Genomic DNA, 20,599 nt, shown 5'->3' on the forward strand with positions numbered 1-20,599 from the left:
GAAATAGCTTTCTTTTTGGGTCTGGGCAGTAGAGAGATGTGTCCATATCTTTTCTTGCTAAAACCTCATTACCTGGGCATTGGGGACCAGGAGCAGGAGAGATGTCAGGGTGTTACAACAGAGTACCCATATTAGGAAGTTTCTTTCAAGAGAACAGCACCTGTTTTTTTATGAGCCCAGTAGCTAGAGACACCCTTTGGCTAACCAGATCCCTGTGCTCTCATATGGTATGGGGGAATGAGAGAATAAAACCTTTACACATACAGAAAAGTACCCAGATCATAAATGTGCATCTTAATGAATTTTCACAAAAGAAGCATCCATATAACCAGTATCCAGATGAAGTTTATCTTTTTATAATGATACTAGAGGCCCCGGGGATGAAATTTGTGTAAGATTAGGGCCCCTAGGTCTGGCCGGCGATCAGGGCCAATCTGTGGGGCATCCGGTGGGGCGATCGGGGGGACCCCTGCTGGCACCTGCCTTGGCTGGCCTGGCGCTTCCTGCCCACTGGCCCTGTCCCCCCTCTACACCCCCCATCCCCTGCCGCCTCTGCCAGTCACTTCCCTCTGTGGGGCGACCAGCGGGGCGATTGGGGGGCGGGGGGCTTGCTTGCACCCACCTTGGCTGGCCTGTGGGCTGGGGGCTGGGGGCAGTTCCTGCATTGAGCATCTGCCCCCTGGTGGTCAGTGCATGTCATAGCAACCAGTCGTCCTGCAGTTTGGTCGATTTGCATATTAGGCTTTTATTATATAGGATTTATTTCCTAATTATAAAAGCACTTTGTAGTCATTTTGGAAAATTTAGCAAAATGTAGTAAAGACAATAAAATCCACTCATTGTACCTATTCCCCCCAAAATGACCACTGGTAACAATCTGTGTGTATGCAGTCCATCTGTCTGTCTCATGCCCTGCACACACAGATGTTATGTGCACCCATAACTACATGCATACAGTACCACAGCCTCTGAAGCTTTACACACAGAAGTTCTAAGTAGGTTCAATACCATGACACACAACAGAGTTTTATGTTTACTGTCTGGTTGTTGACTTCAACAACAGAATGGCCAGAAAAATAAAGGGAAGCTGAAAACCATCTGTCTCCTTACTTGATACCAGGAAAGGGGCTGCTTGTGAGGGAGGAGATAAAATAAGTCACTGCCATATACTTGTGGATGATTCTTAGATTTCACTTCTTCAATATTTTCCCTCCTCACAGAAAACTCAGCAATAATGATTTCTTTTTTAAGTAGCTCTCTTGCACATACCTAAGCAAACAACCACAGTGAGTCAAAACATTGGAAATTGGGTGGTGGTGTTGTGAGTTACAGGAAAATGATCTCTCCATTACTACTAAAATAGGTGAGACAATGCCTTTGGTCCTCTCAGGATTTCCTGTTCACATTGTCAGGAAGATGATAGTTGACACCAGCTTCCTGTTGCTATTGGTGATGCAGGGCATGTTGCCCACCTGTGCCCTGGCTGGCCATGGGCTCAGCTTCTGCAGGGGTTCCTTGTGCTTCCCTCAGAACAGCCTATGTCTCTCTTTTTGTGAAATATATTTTCTTGTCTTATACATATGAGATTTGAGTTATTACATATACAAAAACTTTATTGGATTTTCATATTTGTTAAGTGTCTTTTCAGCTCACTCTTTTTCTCCTTGCTTGTGAAAAAGGTTCACAAATGGTATGGAGTGGCCTGTATGTTCACATGTGCCCTTGTTTTGTCTTTGCAGTCGAAATCAGCTGTCCACCCTGCCTGCCTGCCTGTGTGGTCTGCCTCTCAAAGTGTTAATTGCAAGTAACAACAAACTTGGATCGCTGCCAGAAGAGATTGGTCAGCTCAAACAGTTAATGGAGTTGGTATGTACTGATTTTTAAGGTGCTTGCTTACTAATCATAGTTTGTTGAAGTTGTCAGAAAAACTTTTTGCTATGGTTGTACAGAGAGGAACTGAACCTATCTTATCGAATAAAAGAGTAATGTGCAAATTGACCGTCACTCCAAGACACAAGATGGCTGCCCTCATGTGGTCAAAGATGGCTTCCCCGATATGGACACAAGATGGCCTGCAGGGGAGGGCAGTTGTGGGCAGTTAGGGATGACCAGACCAGCAAGGGAGCGCAGTTGGGGGGGACCCAGACCTGCAGGGGAACACAGTTGTGGGCGATCAAGCAAGCAGGGAGGGCAGTTAGGGGTGACTGGGCTGGCAGAGGAGGGCAGTTGGGGGCAAACAGGCTGGCAGGGGAGCAGTTAGGCATCAATCAGGCTGGCAGGGGAATGGTTAGGGGTGATCAGGCTGGCAAGCTGAAGCAGTTAGGGGCAATCAGTCAAAGGCAGGCGAGCAGTTGGGAACCAGCAGTCCTGGATTGTGAGGGGGATGTCCAACTGCCTGTTGTAAGGGCAGTTGGACATCCCTCAAGGGTCCCAGATTGGAGAGGGTGCAGGCTGGGCTGAGGGACAATCCCCCTCTTCCCGTGCACAAATTTTGTGCACCAGGCCTCTAGTCCTATATAATAAAAGCCTAATATGCAAATTGTCCCCTTGGGTAGTCGTTCGACCAGGAGTTCAACCTCTCGCTATGATGTGCACTGACTACCAGGGGGCTAGGGGTGGTGCAGAACATGACAGGTGTCTGTAATGTGCTACAACCTCTTGCTGGCTACCTGGGGCCAGGGATGATGGGCTGGAGGTGCGGTGAGAATGCGGGGTGTCCCTCGAGCTCTCTCTCTCATGCCACCTACTGCCCTTCCCTGGGACGCCAGGGCTCACGTGCCAGGGAAGCCCCAGCGCTCAGGTGCTGGGCGCCTGCAAGGAGCCTGCCCATACCCACGTGGCATCTTCCAGGTGAGCCGGGCCATAGCCGCCGTAGGTAGGCTGGTCAGGACGGAGCACAGCTACCTGACCTGCTTCTGTGCTGTACTACTGGGCAGCCCAGAGGCCCACGCTGCACCCCGGCCCGTGGCGTCCAGCCGCGCTTACCACATCTCCGAATGGGGACTCGGGCGCCGCCATGACTCAGGAGGAGGTGGGTGCACAGGGGGTGAGGGGTTGGGGGAGGCGGGGGCCCAGGTCAGCTGGGACCTGCCCTTCCACGCCAGAGGCTTCCCCCGCTTGGATCACAGGCCAGGCCTAGGGACCACACCCGTGCCTCTAATGTTACTGATAAAGACTTTAAGGAGGGAGAGGAGTAACTTTGGCTTTGTTGTAACAGACATAGTTCCTGAAAGTTACAGATTTTCTGTAGTTCACACTTCCTTAAGTTTACATGACTTACAGCTCCTGAAGTTTACAGGTTATCCTGTGGTAGTTACTATTAGATCATTTTTTTCACAAAGAAAATAAGTTTGTGATTAATTATGGGAAAACAAAAAATAATCTACAAATAGGTTAGTATAGTAGGCCCCACTTCCTGAATGTATATAGATAAGTCACAAGACAGAAATAACAGCGTGCCCTGATTCTGTGAGGATTTGAGTAGCCATGCCCTAGAGCAGCGGTCGCCAACCTTTTGGATCTCACGGATCACCAGTGGTCCATGGACCACTGGTTGCGACCGCTGCCCTAAATTAATGTAACTTTAAAATGTGACCCTATCCCCACGGATAAAAAGGGAGTTACAGATGGCAGAGATGGGTTTGTAAGTGTGTGCCTGAGGGTGAGGTGCACTACTGTATTTCAGCTCTTTCTCTACCTATTTAATTATTTACCTTGTTTCTTAGAGTGGGAAAGTGATTCCTTTCTAGACTTCCATTGAGCTAAAATGGGTGAAGGTAGAGGCAAGAATGAGCAATCAGGTTAAAACAATAGTCACAATTTAGCCTCTGAGCAAGTATTATTTCACACTGACCTTGTGTCAAATACAGAGCAAATACTGTGATTCCAACCATGGAAAGGACACGGTACTTTCCTGCAAGTAGATGCCATTCTAGAACATTGATGAACAATAACTTTTCTTTTGTGTGCCAACTCCAGTTAATTTCTTTGGGGCCACCTGGAATTCTGTTGTGATGGCTTGTGAGGCCCAGATAGAGTGCTGTGATCACTTAGTCATGTCTGCTTTGAAAATTGGCTGGGAAAGTGACAGCACCCGTGTCACATGTGTATCCACTTTGACTTTAGTATAGAAATGAGTAACGGCTGTATCAAGGCATTAGGGCTACTTAAAACAGGACTTATGTGATAGCAGTATCTGAAACGCATTCCAGCTTATTCAGACCAAGAGTTGGGATTGGTTATAGAGATCCAGAGGTCTTCCCATCACTCAGTATCAAGACATTTGATCAGGGATCACGAAATGACTAGAACAAGACACTGGAAAGTTGTCAAGAACTGTGGCCATGGTTTACTTTTATGACTTTCTCTACTTCTGCGTACAATGGAGAAGTTGCCTAGCCCACAGATTCCAAGTGTAAATGTCCTCCCAGCTAAAGCATTTAGCAGGGACCTACTAGCAGGTCTCAGCCCTGGTTTCCAAGCGAGAGAGGCAAGATCTGAGTCTCATGTCCTCTCCTGACTCAGTCAGCAGTACCCAAGGCACATGGTCACATTGCCCTAACCTGGCTGCTCAGCTGCCACCAACGGGGGCAGTTCTGAAAGAAGATGGTTATTAATTTGGGTCCTCTCACCCCGAAGTCTATTACAAGAAGTGTGCTTACAGGGTAGGGAATGATTGATTAGTCTTGGGGCTGGGAAAGGTTTTAAGGGAAGAGACTTTGAGAGGTGCCTTACATTACTCCATGTATCAAACACAGAGTGAAATACTGTGATTCCAACCATGGAAAGGACACGGTGCCTTCCTGCAAGTAGATGCTAATCTAGAACATTGATGACCAATCACTTTTCTTTTGTGTGCCAACTCCAGTTAATTTCTTTGGGGCCAGAAATCCATGTGGGATTTCTGAGATGAAAATAAGAAGGCAGAGACAGGAAGGCCTTCAAGAAGGCAAGAAGGAGAGATGACTTGTGCCAAGATAGGACATTGTGGTACTACATGGCATGCTTGGGCAGTAAGAAGCAGTTTAATCCTCCTGAGACTAGGAAGAATGGGATGACTGCCTTAGGTTTAGGCCACCATTATCAACTCCTTCACAGGGTATTCAAGGCCCGCATGGGCTGGCCCCTGCTTCCCTCTCAGGTTCATCTCTTGCCCCTAGTCCCTTCACCCTCTAAATTACAGCCTTCTGGTGATGTACCTCGTTCATTTTCATATCTGTCCTTTGGAGCATAGACTGTTTCTTCCTCCTCCTCTTTTGGTCAGTTTTTAGCTCTTAGATAAATGCCTTCCCAGGTCCTGAGTTAGGTGCTTTTAAGACGAGCACCCAAAACTTACCATCCAGTTTTCACAGAGTCACATTTGTCATCTTACTTGGTATTCTGCTTAAGGACAAGGGACTGTATATTGCTTTGTATCTGGTGCCCGGCACATGATAGACACCTAAAAATGTTTGCTGCACGCTGCTGTCAAATGATGGAGAGTGGGCCACGAAGGTGGCTTGGTGCAGACTCCCAAGTACTTTACTGGGTTGGGGGGACTCTATCTTTCAGTCCAGGTTAATTCAGAAGGTGCCATTTTAACAGAAAACAAACCAATATAGAATAATGCTTTGGATGAAACTGATAGTTATATGTTGTCTTTTTAATGCTTCTTTCAGGAGTCTGATAAATATAATATAAGTTACAAATTGTTGTTGTTTCCTACTTTTCGGCTCCTGACTGATGAAGTCAGTGTTCTGGACCCATTTGGCAGCCAGAATGTGTTTCAGTCCCACTGCACCCTGCGCTTCAGCCCACAGCGTGCCAGCCATCAGCTGTGCCTAGAACTACGGACAACTCTGTTAATAGTTGGCACAAGTGCTGCGCTCTGGAGCCACCCACGTCAGAGCAGGGCTTTCCTCACGTGATCTCGTCAGTTTGCGGGGCTGGCAGAGGAAGTACAACGGCACTGTTTGCAGCCTTGAGACACACAGGCTGCTGGTTGGGTGGAAGGGACGCCCTGAGCTTGTCTTAGGCACCTTGTCTGGAGCCAGCTCTTAGGAAGGCTGCCCTGCCTCTTAGTTACAGCAGTCATCAACCAGTCCTCGTGAATTTTCTCTACCAGCAACAACTATTGAAACCTGGAGTTCTGGAACGCTAGAGCCATAGAGGTTTTGAAGGACATCTAATCCAAGGTGTTGACATTTTACAAATGATGAAACCGAGGCAGGGATATGTATAGAGCATCATCCTAGTGTAGTTAAATTATAACTTCAGTTGAAACACCCTCACCCAGCAAGCAGCAGTGCAATTTTGTTTTATTTATTTTTAAAATGTGTTTTTATTGATTTTTAGAGAGAGATGAGGGGAGAGGGTGATAGAACTATCAATGAGAAAGAAACATCGATCGGCTGCCTCAGCAGATGTACTAGAATTTTAAATGTACTAGTAACTAGTAGCTACATATAAAAATATATATAAGCAAACGAACTCCAATGATATATTTTAACCCAAGATAGCCAAGATATAATGTCAACATGTATACAATATAAAAGTAATAAGGTATTTTGTATTCTTTGTTTGTATTAAATCTTTGAAGTCCAGTGTGTGTTTACACTTGCAGCACATCATGGATTGGACTGGTCACATTCTCATGCCCAGTAGCCACATGTGGTGATTACCATACTGGATGGGCAGCCTGTGTTTTTTCTACTCTGGGTGTAAGCAAGCTAGATCTTTATTAAAAAAACATTTCTTTGTGAAGTTGGTAAAAATGCAGTAAGTTGCCATTATTTAACCACAAAGGGTAACTAGCCTTGCTTAAGGTCACAAACTAAAAAAAGATTAGTTTCCATTCCTTCTTATCTTTAATCTTTTTGCTTAAAATAGTAGTATTACTGTAGGTAATCACGTCAGATGTTTTTTAGCTATCAACTAGAACAAAATTCCTGGGAGAGCCTAAAGTAAGTCTGGGATTATGTGGGTGGCTTCTGTTTTGTGCTACATAGTAACCAACTTACTAAAAAATATGGGAGCTCCCCAAGCATTTAGAGTGCCTTAAGCCACCACCGTGCTGATAAAATCTCTCCGTTTATAGGCTCAGCATTGTTTAAGAATTTTGAAGGAAATCATTTTAAAATTTTCACATTAGACTCAGAGTCTCCTAAATTGAGTTGTAAACTCTTGTTTTTCTTTCAAGTATTTGTGGAGCATTCTAGAAGCACTTGCTTAAAAAACAAACACAAAAACACTATAGCCATCTACAAGAAAGGAGTTGTCCTTTCTAATTTTTGAGAGAAATTCGGGTTGGAAAAAATATCTGACCATCTGTGTGTGCTTCTATGATGGGAAGAGATTACTAAGCACCTACTGTATGCCAGGCACTCCGCTAAGTACATGACGAGTTATTTCATCTAATCTTGACAATAATCCAGCAAGGTAGATATCGATGATATCTATGTTTTACAGGCGAGTTTGAGTTTCCAAGTTACTTACCTAAGGCTGTGGAGCTACAACGTAGTGGAGTTGAGGTGAAAACCAGGTTTGTCTGATGAAAGTCCATACCCTTTCCACAGCTGTGTACATTGTGCCTCATCTAGTTGTAAGTAAGCCTGTCATGGAGAAAGGGCCATGATTTCCTTCTTTGGCATTCCTGGATTCAGCTTGGACTGATTTTCCCATCAAAGTTGTGGCAAGCCATGAACAGCTGAGAGTGAATGAGAGAAATGTTACAAAAATAGGGTGTGGTACAAATGGGTGGGCAGTATCTGTCCAAAGGTTTTCTCACCAAAGAGCCACAGCCGTGAAGGAGGGGCAGCAGACTTCTCTTGTATTGGCTAAGCCTCACTTTACTCATTGAAACCTTGTTAACATATTGGAAACATGGTTCTCTTGCTGTCAAATCATGCCCGAAGAATAAGGTATGGTAAATACTTGGTAAAGCATACTTATTGAATGCCATCTATATATATATATAAAACCCTAATATGCAAATAGACTGAACAGCGGAACCAAACAACCAGTTGCTATGACATGTGCTGGCCACCAGGGGGTGCGCGCAGAATATGGCGGGTGTCGGCAGCAGGCGGCAGAGTGCGGAACATGGTGGGCATTGGCTGAGGTGGGATAGGGGAGTGGGGTGCCAGATCAAGGCGGGGCGCTGGTTGCTGTCATCAGGTCAAGCCTCTGGTGATTACTAAAAATTCTTTGCTCCCACACGCCGTGGTCCTGCTGGGCACTCACACCCACTGCCAGCACTGGCCTCGCTCACATCCACAGCCGGTGCCGGAGCTGCCGCTCGCACTGCTGGTGCCTGGCAGCGGTCCCAATTGCTTGGTGCTGTCAGCAGGTATGAACAGCGGCTGCCGCCCCCAATTGGCCCTGAGGGCTTCTCCACCTACCCCTGCTCCTGAGGGGCAATCAGGGCAGCAGCCACTGCTCACATCCACTGCTGGCACTGACCCCAATTGCTCTGCGCCATCAGCGGGTGCAAGTGGGGCTGGCACTGTCAATGTGTGGGGGTGATGGCAGCAGGAGCAGAGCTGCTGGCAGACGGGACCAGGGACCATGGCGGGAGGGGCCGGGTGGGGGTGTGGAGGATGGGCCAAGACCCGCCCCTGTGCCTACCACAGCCTCGCGGCCCACATTTCTTTCAAGATGCATGAATTTGTGCACTGGGCCCCTAGTCTTATGTAATAAAAGCCCAGCGACCAAACGGCAGAATGACCAGAATGACCGGTTGACCAGTTGCTGTGACACGCATTGACCACCAGGGGGAAGACACTCAACGCAGGAGCTGCCCCCGGGTGGTCAGTGTGCTCTCACAGTGGGAGTGCCGCTTGGCTGACCTGGATGAGCTTTGCTTCCACAGCAGGCCGATCCCCACAGACTATGCCCCCACCAGTGCACAAATCCCGTGCACCAGGCCTCTAGTATGTTATAATTAACAGACAGCTATGAAGACAGGCACACTTAAGATAGAACACAATAAGTTGGAGAACACTAAAGGGCATTTGCCAAAGGTTTAGGAGTTTTCTCATTGGTTCTCTGTGCTTGCTGACATCCTGGGGTCAAGCGATGGTGTATTTCTAATTTGAGTTTTCTCAGCTCTCTCCTCTTCCAAATCATGTGATGTGTGAAAATTGTGTCTTTCAGCTCTTGCTTTCATGTATGAGAACTCAGTATCATGGATTCAGAAACCTGCTTTTACAACCAAAAACTCACAGGGCCTGGCTCAAGTAATAACTGATTTGAAGGTGTCTTTCCTGGCCCTGACCAGGGGTACCATATTTTATTCTCTTTTCATAAAATGTTGGTTGTGTGGAGAGTTTGAATCCAAGGATTTACTGAGCAGCTTCTGAGGAATGTCCCTTCTTCATAATTTTTACAGGTAGCATTTCAACCTCTGAGTTAGATAGTGGAGATGTAAATTCATGTGTCTGCCATGATCTTTCATCCATTTGTAGTCTGGAGGTGTCTCCTCACATCTCTGGTTTCTGTGGGATATTTGGAAACCCTTGGCTTATTCAAGACTCCTTCTGTTGCTTCAATTTCTGCCTTTCTTATGAAGAACAGTGGGGTGGGTCCTGTGTTTGTGGGTGTGTGGAACAGTATGAAGTAGAGTTTTATACTGGAAAGAAACATTTAGTAAGTCTTGGGAGATAATACATCTATCATACTAGCAGTTGCTTGAAACAGTGTGGAGTTTAAATGAACATAATGATTTTTCTTTAAAAAAAGTTCTGACTGCAGGCATTGAGGTTTTTGATTGCTAAGAAATCAAAATTGACACTACTCCTGAGTCAGTTAGATATCTGTCTTTCAAAGTCTGCTCATTATTTCTTTTTCTTAAAAAAACACAAAACACCTGTATCTTACTGGTTTTTCTTTTTTAAAGAGAGAGGAAGGGAGAGGGAGAGAACATCAATGCCAAAGTGAAGCATCGAGCCTGCAACCCAGCATGTGCCCTGACCAGGAATCAAACTGGCAACCTCTTCGTGCATGGGATGACGCCCAACCAACTGAGCCACACAGGCCAGGCTGTGAGCTCATTCTTTTTGATGTGGCAAATGGGTTTTCCTGATGTTGGAAGGAAATTAGAATTATTTAATCTCACCTCTTCTTTTTACATAGGCACAGAGAGGTTAAGACATTTACTGAAGTTACACAGTGAAAAAGGCATGGTCATATGATGGGAGGCCAATGGTAATAGCTTACAATTCCTGTCAGATAGTTGTGTTTCCTTCAATTAAAAAAAAAGAGCTAGATTTATTACAAAAATATGACTTAAGCAATAATATAACCACACTAAGTTTTAAAACCCGAGAGTCGGAGCATGGTAGCTCATGGAAATGCCACATGCAATTCAAGAATGTGACCTGGTCTCACCAGAACTCTTCTCAAACAAAGATCATCTTGACACAGTGTTTATGTTGGTTTTCATTAGAGGTCACACCTTCGAAACACTTCTAGTTTATTTCCGATATTATTATCTGAAAGTGAGCATTACCTATTAATAATATCGGAATTTACTGACACTTTAAATCCTTGTCATTTTTGCATTCTAAAGGGAAGCTAGCAACTAGCACCTATCAGCAAAAGTGTGTTAATCTTCAACGTGTATTTAACACTGCTAGAGACTTCCTTTATTGCCTAGAAAGGCTCTGATGAAATGTGGTTACTTAAAAGCATGTTGATTAAACCAGTGGAATATAAGATTAAGTCATAGGTAAACTTCTCAATTTTTTTTAAAAATCCAAATGACAAAATTGAACTGGCTGGTCCATAAAAACCTAAGTTCGAGTATTTAATAATTAGATTTATTCTCCTGTCAAAAAGAATAGAATTAGTAAATATGTATTCTATGTTTATGGTTCATTTTTTGGTCTACCTATACATTTGTAATATTGTGACACTAAATTTATGGTAATTTGATTTCACTGAAGCTTGAAATAATTTCCTTTCTGTAAGACATAGCTTAGGGCTAGTAGATAATTCAGAAGGAATTCATTTGACTATTCTAAGAAGCCACTGAATCTGGAATTCATAGCATGGTAAATTCTAATTAATTTCAGAAGTGTGAGGCGTTAGTGTTTTTCTTTTTTTAATTTATTTTCCTAAATCTTCTTTTCTTTAACGAACTAAAAAGCAAACAAGCAAAACCACAACCTTATCTTATCTTGGGCTAATTATGGACAGACATGTTCTAGAGAACCAGGCCACTCTAGGAATATTGCTTTTACATTTTCTACGGAAATATCTTATCCCCAAGCATCTATACTATTATCTTCTCCTCCCTCCTCCTCATTCCCCAGCTAATCAAGACATAATTACCTAAGGGTTTCAATTTTTTTGATGGAATTTATAACTTCTTAAATTTGGCAAGTTCAATAACTGGGAGGGAATAGAGTTTTCAACAATATTTACTATACTATAGTGAAAAGTCTTCATCTCACTTATATGCTAGATCTGCCTGGGCCTTTTTTCTGTATTCTTTTGGCAGAACAGGAAGTAACTGACATCAGTGAAAAGTATTATTAAAATAATCTGTCCTTCACCAAATACCCTTTAAAATGTGAGTGGACAATTGGATTTTGTGTTTCTAATTGTCTACAGATGTCCGGTTCTATAATTCAGAAGGTAAAACTCGCTTTTATCATGTTAAGTTCTCTAAAAAAGAAAAAGTATATTGGTTATCATTTTCCCTACTGATAAATAAGTATTTAATAGCTATGGGGAGTTGATTTTCTTTGATAAAGTCATTATGTTAAAAATATATGTTGGAAAATTTACCTTATATTTAGAGAAATAGGATATCCTAAATTCTGGCTAACCAGAGGATAATGAACAAAGTACAAAATGATTATAGTACACACAAAAAATGGGATAACAATCTCATGAGATTTATGCTATGAAAATGCTGCCTATATCTTTTTTGCTTTTTTCTCTCTCTCTCTCTCTCTCTCTCTCTCTCTCTCTCTCTCTCTCTCCTTCTCCCCATAAGTGAGACAGAGTAAACTGCAGCATTTTAGAGTGTCACCAGCAATAGACTTAGAATTTTATCCAACATTTATTGATTCCTTACCTTATACCTGGTGTTTTGCTTGGCACCAAGAGGATGGAGTGAATAAGACATGGTCTCTTCCATCTAGGAGCTTAAGAGAAGGGCATTTTTAAAAATTATGTCCTTGAAACTTCTTTAAATTGTCAGTTTCACATTGAAAATCTGATTTCCCTGAACTACAAAAGGGTCTTTCTCATGCTGTCTTTCTCTCACAGACTTATAAAAATTTATTTTAGTTGTCAACTATATAAATTCTCTCTAGAGATGGAAAAAAATTCCCACTAGTTCTTCCTCCACAACACCCCTTCCTCAAAACATCACCAATGTGACTTTATTAGTCCAATAGAATGATTTAATTTCATATATATCTAGGGTTTACCTGTGTACCATTTGTGTGAGGGCTTTTTTAAAGTAGAATGGAATGGTATCTTTTGCTTATTTGTAACTTGGTTAAGACAAGATAAGGCTTTTGACTTCTGTGACTGATCAAATGCCTTAGGAATTGGGAAAGCAGGCATTTCACTTTTCACTTCTCATACATAGAAGTATATTCAGAAAGGCAAAATAATTTACTGACTCAAGGGGCCAAGAGTGATTGCACAGATCTCTGGACCTCCTAATTCTGAAATTACTTCCTGACACTTTTTGTCTCTGCAGATGTGCTTGTGGTTTTGTGTGTGTGTGTGTGTGTGTGTGTGTGTTTAAACACTAGAGATACTTTTCATAAAATTTTGTATGACTTCTGGACTAGGAGTGATGCAGCAACAGCAAGCTTGGGGCGTGATGCCCTTGAATACCTAGTGTTCTTAGCTCATCACATGCTACCCCCAGGTAGACAGATGAGTATAGAACAGTATCCAGGCTGATTACACGTGTGCCATCAGCCTTATAGATTACAGCTTCACTCCCTTTGTCGGGAGTGATATTATACCTCTTCATCAAGTGATATTCATTTAAGTATCCTCATGACCTTGACAGATTAGCAGGTCACCTGAGGATGTTTAGAGGAGATGAGGATAGAGAGCAGCAGTCCATTGTGTTCTGTATGGCCCTGCTTTTACTCAGAGCCCAGGATTTCGGGGGATGGTCAATGGTGAGTTCATCTTATCTGAATGAATATGAAACCAATTTCAAAATGAGGCTTTGCTGCTCTGAAAGGGAGAGTGAAAGAGGTTTTTTTGCAGGTTCAGCAGTTATGTGGGATATTTAAAGACTTGATCTCATTGGGATCATTCCTAGCCCAAATATATCTGTGGTTCTGTGATACCAAGGAGGTGCAAGACATTTGGCATGTGTGTTGGAGCATCCTGTGTCCCTTAAGTGAGACAGAGTAAACTGCAGTGTTTTAGAGTATCAACAGCAATAGACTTAGAATTTTATCCAACATTTATTGATTCCTTATCTTATACCTAGCATTTTGCTTGGCACCAAGAGGATGGAGTGAATAAGACGTGGTCTCTTCTATCCAGGAGCTCACAGACTTTCAGGAAAAGAGAAACATTTGAGCAGATAAATACAGTAACAGACTATCTGTATGACTACAAAGGAAAAGTGGTTGGTTCTCCCTGGGTGTTATGTTGGAGCAGGAGAGGGGGTGGAAACCTCAAAAAGGTTTCAGCGTGGAGGCGAGGGTTGAATTAAGTCTTGAAAGATGAGTAGAAGGGGCAAGAAGACAATACTTGGGAATGACATTCCAGACATGGGAAAAGCCTGAACAAGTTTTGGGACTGTGCAACGGCCTGGCACACACTGGGAACTATACGCAGCAACAATCTGGTATGGTATACAAGGGCGGGCATTCCGAGAGATGGTGTTGGAGAAATACAGACCTGAATCCTAGAGCTGGGCCTTGCTGCAGAGTTTGGAACTTGGTCCTGTAGTTCCTGAGGAGCTGTTGCAAATATTTAAGTTGGTGAATGACAATGAAATTTATACTGTGTAAATTTTCACTCTGGAAAGGATGGATATAGGGAGGAGAATTAAGCATGGAAACCAATCTGGAGACCATTATAGTGTCTAGCTGAGAAAAAATGCTGGTCTAGAGCACCAATTTTCAACCTTTTTCATCTCATGGTGCACACATAAACTATTTAGTAAAATTATGTGACACCAAGAAATATATTTTTTTGCTGATCTGAAAAAAAAAAAAAGGATATGATTTTGATTAATTCACACCGAATGGCTCTTGTTGTGTTGGCTGTTGTCTTTTTTTAAAACATTTATTTGAATGTCTAAGGGAAAAGAGGTCAATGCCCCTGACTAAATAGTCAGGTATTGCATGTTTAAAAAATTCTTGTGGCACCTGTTGAAATTGCTGGTCTGGACTAAAGGAGTAGCTGTGATGAGGGAGTGGAGAGCAGGGCAGAGCTACCAGAGACAAGAGGAAGAGTAGGATTAAGGAAGATAATAATGATATATAAGATTTTAAATGTCATGCCTCCATTTTGCATGTATCAAGAGGTGTTTCAAATCAATAATTAATGGAATATTAATCTTCCAAAGCAAAGAAGACACAATCTACACACCCCACAGACTTGTAGGTAAAGGTGTTCAGGTCCAGGGTTTCCAGCCCTCTATTGATAACTTCATTTAAAATAAGTAGTGTATCCAAAGAATGCATTGATATTTATAGTTTTTCTTTGTAAAATGTGAGCATTTGGTAAGGTATTAGTTAGAGGTTTTATGGGAGAGTGGCTGAACAGTGGGGATAGTCATTCGTTCCAAGTGTTAGCTCTGACACTTGCAAGACTTAGACAAATGACAACTTTTCTGAGCTTCATTTTTCTGATTTGTAAGCATTAGGCTATTAATATTGCCTCATGAGTTTCAAGTGAGAATGAAATAAGATTGAAGCATGTGAAAGCAGCAGGCCAAGAGGCTGGCAGAGTAGCTGCTGGAGGCTACCAACATCCTTATTTTTTCCCTTTCCTCTCCTTAGAGATTGTTTAAATTGTTGAACTTTCTGTTTCTCCTCTGTGCTCAGCCTTACTTGGTTAGGAACCTAGAGACCAATGTGAAAGTCTCCCTGTGTAGTTGTCCTCACATTTAAATTCCTTAAGATTTCTCATGAAGTGCTTGATTTCCTGGAAAAAGGCATTTATTATTTCTCTCTTTGCTCTCTATACAGGATGTCAGCTGCAACGAGATCACAGCCTTGCCCCAGCAGATAGGTCAATTGAAATCTCTACGAGAACTAAATGTCAGAAGGAATTACCTTAAAGTTTTACCACAAGGTAAAAAAGAAGAGGGGGGGTGGGGGGCGTTGAATAAAACTGGAGACTTCGATTATTTTTTGTTTGCTTTTGTGTATGCCTATTAATATTATAATTTGAATATCACATGCAGATAACAGAAAAGTTATATTCAAGTTGTAATTTTAGTCAAGGGGCACAGCAATAGAACATTCCCCTGTATAAGGGTGTGTGTGTGTGTGTGTGTGTGTGTGTGTGTGTGTTAATTTGATCAGGCTCCCATAAGTACCATAAACTGAGTGGCTTAAACAACAAAAATTTATTTTCTCACAGTTCTGAAGGCTGGAAGTCTGACATTAAGGGGTTCCAGGGGTGGGCAAACTTTTTGACTCGAGGGCCACAATGGGTTCTTAAACTGGACCGGAGGGCCGGAACAAAAGCATGGATGGAGTGTTTGTGTGAACTAATATAAATTCAAAGTAAAGGAGCGGAGGGGAGAGCAAGAGAACTGGATAGAACAGCCGGATCCGGCCCGCGGGCCGTAGTTTGCCCAAGGCTGGGTTAACAAGTTTGATTTCTCTGAGGCCTCTCTCCTTAGATTGTAGATGGCTATTTTCTTCCTGTGTCTTCACATCATCTTCCCTCTGTGTCTCTGTCCTAATCTCTTCTCAGAAGGAGAGATAAGGACATATTGGATTAACATCCTCTCCAATGACCCCATTTTAACCTAATTACCCTTTAAAGACCCTATCTCCAAATACAGTCACATTCTGAGGCACTGGGGGTTAGGACTCCAACATAGGAATTTGGGGAACACTATTCAGTCCATAACAGAAGGCAACGTGAATTGTTTTTATTGTGGACTTGTGATGTTCTGGAACTTCAGGCCAACAGTTGAGTTGACATGCTTGATCTGTAGATCTGACTGTCAGGGTTTCTGGTTTTTTGGAGATCTGGGCGTCCTGGTTGGAAACCCTTGTGTCTAAAATCTATTTTTTCAGGACAGTTCACTGCCCTTTGGAGGGATATTTGGACTAATGTCACTAATAGTTTGGGTTAACTTCTCCAAGCCTGGAAGCAATGATGGCTCCAGAGCCTCTGCTGAGCTCCTCAGACAGCCCTGCTGTGAGCCAGACTCGGTTTCCTGCTGCTGTGGGCTTCCACAGAGCGTCCTGATATGTATGTTGGAATTCAAATCAAAAGACATATTTATTCAGAAATTTTGTAAAATTAAGAATGTTGGCAATCAGCCTTGTAGGTGGTAGAAGATCAGAATTTCAGATTTTGGGATTCTTATTTGGATCTGAATCAGGAATGAGTTGAGCAGTAGAACACAATGCTTCCTCCAAAACATCCTCTGGTTTTCAAAGAACACTGATTTCCAGCGTTTGCATTTAAGGACACTAGGCTTTCCCAATTTCAAACATATGCTAAAAAATATGCCTCAGAACGCAAACATACATATTTGGAAACAGTTAGCATTTGATTAATCTGACACTAATGCTGCTGTTTGAAAGCTGCTTGATTTTTATTATTCTGTTTCTGCTTCTTGATCTTTGACTTGAAATGCTTCATTATTTGAGGCAAGAATATGGCACTCATAAGAGAGAAAGAACTTTATGAAATGTAATGCACTTTATAAATGGAAGGTTTATGTGTCTGCCATCTTCACCTTTTTCATATGGACTAGCATTTTAAAGAAGTAGAATTAGAAACTATTTCAGCATAAAGATTTATTACCTGAGATGACTTGGTATAAAAATATAGATTGTTCATTTTGTCATTTTAATACCATTTTTTAATGTTTGAAATTAAAAAATGGTTTTCCTTCCTTTGAGCAAGTATAAAGAGAAAACACTTACTTATAATTTATAAGCATATCACCTTTCATAGCACAGAAGAAAGCTTTCATTTAAATTTAAGCTCTCATGTGAATCACTGAGAAATCATTACAAATCATTTAATTATTCTTTTCAAAAGGAAAAGTTAATTTAATTTTTTTACAGTTGCCTTTTAATAGTATAGAAATGTGTGGAAAGTGCATCTACAAAATTAAGATTTTTATTTCTTTTACCACTACTTACTGTCTTACCTTAAAAGCATTTCTTTCCCTAGAAAGATCAGTTACAAATTTCTATACTTTCCATAATTATGTTTACTCAGGTTCAATATTTTAAAATCCACTCAAAGCTAAAACATCAGTGTACTGGAAAATCTTTAAGAACATTTTTTTCCCCAAATATCAATTTTCTTTTTGCTTCACTCTGGAGAACTCTGTTAACAAAAGAGCATTGATAATGCTTTCAGGCAGGGAACTTAAAGACTTTCCATATTTACTTGTTTTTCCTTCTTGAGAATCCCTCCTCATATGCTTTCAATTTGAGGAGGGGGAAAAATGTTTGTGGCCTTATTATCCATAACAATTTTATATAATGGCTGCAAAGAGGAGACTATATTTTATTCTTCCTAGGACCAGAACAGACAGAGGATTAAAGTAACCATTCATTGTCCCTCTTTTTTTTTTCTTTTTTTTTAACCTCACTCGAGGATATTTTTCCACTGATTTTAAAGAGAGTGGAAGAGAGAGGGAAAGACAGTGTTGCAGAAGACCAAAGAAAAACCAAGCGACGCTTTTTAAAGAAGCGGAGGGACACTGTTTAATACACCTGTGGACTCAGGGAATAGCTTTCCAAATCTGAGTGAAGGAACACACATGGGACTTTCCTTTATATCTCCCTCCCTGTGGTCTTTGTCCTGCAAATATGGATTATGCTTCCGGTCCTTTTTGTGGGCCTTGCAAGAAGGCCCCCAGGTGTTGGGGGTCTCCAGGCCATATCTGATGGTCTGGCCTGGCACCAGCATTAATAACCCTCCCTCCGGGGCAGTGCACTGTTCACAGTAACAGGTTCTGCAAGACCAGTATCTGGGAAGGAGGTAGTGTCTTAATTATAGGTTATCAAGAATGTACACTGAGCTTGCTCGCATGGATTCAGATCACTAGCCCCAAATATCAGGGTTACATTGGAATTAGCCCCTTTTAGCCTTCTCAACAGAAACATCAATGTGAGAAAAACACATCTATTGGTTGCCTCCTGCATGCACCCTGACCAGAGCCCAGGCCAGGGAGGAGCCTGCAACCGAGGTATGTGCACTTGCCCAGAATCAAATTCAGGACCCCTTTGTCCTCAGGCTGATGCTCTATCCACTGAGCCAAGCTGGCTAGTGCTTTTGTCCCTCCTTAAAAAAAAAAAAAAGTTTGTATTAATTTTAGAGAGAGGGATAGAGAGAGAGAAGCATCAATCAGCTGCCTCCTGCACACCCTGACCAGGAATGGAACCTGGTGACCTCTTGGTTCATGGGTTGATGCTCAACCACTGAGCATCCCGGCCAGGCTCATTGTCCCTCTTTAAAACAGACAGAAAAGTGAGATTAGTTTTTCCGCCTCCTTACTCTCTTTTTCTGCTGTTTGTTTTGACCTTTCCTGGGCTGGAGTTATTATTTCTCCTCCAATTTCTTATTATGAAACTGTCAGGTTCTAGTTTTCCTAAACTAAGACGGTCATTGCTTTTCCTACTTTATTTACCTGTAAGTGGCTTTCCTTTCCCTCCTGCTATGTCTTCCAGGAATTCAGCCCTCTGGTTTTGCTTTAAAAAGTTTTCCTTTTAAGTGGCAAAGAATTCCTGAAGATCCTAAGTCCAATTAAAATTTGCCATGGTTGCACTGCCCGGTGTGGCTCTGTTGGTTGAGGATCCTCCTTTGCACCAGGAGGTGCCAATTTGATTCCCAGTCAGGGCACATGCCCAGGTTGTGGGCTCGATCCCCAGTAGGGGGCCTATGTTTTTCTCTCTCTCCCTCCCCCTTCCTCTCTCTCTTAAAAAAAAAAAAAATAATCAATAAACTATTCTTTAAAAAAAATTGCCACTCTTTTGTTAACCTAAGTTTCACGAGTAAAGTTAATCATCACAGAGGAGGATTAATATTACTAGAGGTTACAGCAAGCAGATACTGTACTCTTTTTATAAATAACCCCCCTAATTCTTAACTGTTTTAATAGAAAAAACTATGAAGTGAAAAAGGAGCTTACTTTCCCCTTTTTTTTTCTTTTGACTTTCTGGATTCCAAACTGTTCCTCCCTCTCTTCTCCACCTCCTTCTGCTCAAAGCCCTTTCCTCAAGGCAATCACCAGCACTGTGTGTGCTGAGGCAAATAATTTATCCTGCTATTGGCCCGAAGAGCTGGGTTTGAGCAGTGAACTCAAGGCAATTTAAAGAGTACACTTCCTGAGCTTCTCTAACTCAGCTGCCCATCCTGGACCTGAGTTTGGGACCTGCTGAGTTCCACATTCTTCTGCCTTATTTTAGCATTGCAGTCCCATTACTCCTTTCTTTAACACAAGGTAGTCACTAAGGCATAAAAGAAGGAAAGTCCTTTACAACCCAGAGGGAGTAGAATTCTGGAGAAAAGATACTGGTTGCTAGTGGCTCTTGGTGGAACTTGAAAGTTAGTAAAGCTTAGAGAAGTGAAAACCCTGGGGCAATCTAGGTGGGGAGGAGGAATAGTGTTAATTCTTACTCCAGGGCACTGCCTTTGGTTCCTCTTCTATTTATAGTTTCTGCCCTTCCTCCTCTTTGGAATCCTTAAGTATTTGAAAGTACCATGTTTCAACCGTTACCAGGTCCCATAACAAATGTGCCAAGGCTGTTTTGAAATGAACCCTCTGGAGCCTCTGAGATCCTAGTGGTTTGTCCCATGCCACCTACTTGTTTGGCCTGGCTCAGCCTCGTTGCTGTATGGAATATATTTGACTTGTTTCTTGCAGCTGCCAATGTCGGTTGGAATGCTTGAAATTACTGAGTGTTTACTATGCTCCTGAGTGGGGATTTTAAGCTAAATATAATGTTCTGTCTTGTTTGTGGAGTTACAGAAGACTTTTTAAAAGCAGAATAAAGCCGAAACCGGTTTGGCTCAGTGGATAGAGCGTCGGCCTGCGGACTGAAGGGTCCCGGGTTCGATTCCGGTCAAGGGCATGTACCTTGGTTGCGGGCACATCCCCAGTAGGAGGTGTGCAGGAGGCAGCTGATTGATGTTTCTCTCTCATCGATGTTTCTAGCTCTCTATCCCTCTCCTCTCTCTTCCTCTCTGTAAAAAATTAATAAAATATATTAAAAAAAAAAAATAAAAGCAGAATAAAGCCTGGCCGTGGTGGCTAAGTGGTTGAGCATTGACCTAACCAGGAGGTTGAGGTTCAATTCCCAGTCATGGCACATGCCCTGGTTGCAGGCTCAGTCCCAAGTTGGGGGCGTGCATAAGGCAGCTGATCAGTAATTCTCTTTCATCATTGATGTTTCTGTCTCTCTTCTTTTCCCTT

General features: G+C 42.4%; 1 protein-coding gene across 9 annotated transcripts in view; it reads left to right on the plus strand.

Annotated features, from left to right (window-relative positions):
• The window catches only part of LRCH1 (leucine rich repeats and calponin homology domain containing 1), a 252,676-nt gene that overhangs the window by 155,298 nt on the left and 76,779 nt on the right, over nt 1–20,599 (plus strand). For all 9 annotated transcript variants that reach the window (XM_080662530.1, XM_080662525.1, XM_080662526.1 and 6 more), the window contains exons 3-4: nt 1,740–1,866; nt 15,168–15,273. In XM_080662530.1, the coding sequence (XP_080518656.1) occupies nt 1,740–1,866; nt 15,168–15,273 (233 nt within the window). The remainder of the gene's footprint in view (nt 1–1,739; nt 1,867–15,167; nt 15,274–20,599) is intronic.

Source organism: Plecotus auritus (genome assembly GCF_963455305.1).
Source record: "Plecotus auritus genome assembly, chromosome: 3".
NCBI lineage: Eukaryota > Metazoa > Chordata > Mammalia > Chiroptera > Vespertilionidae > Plecotus > Plecotus auritus.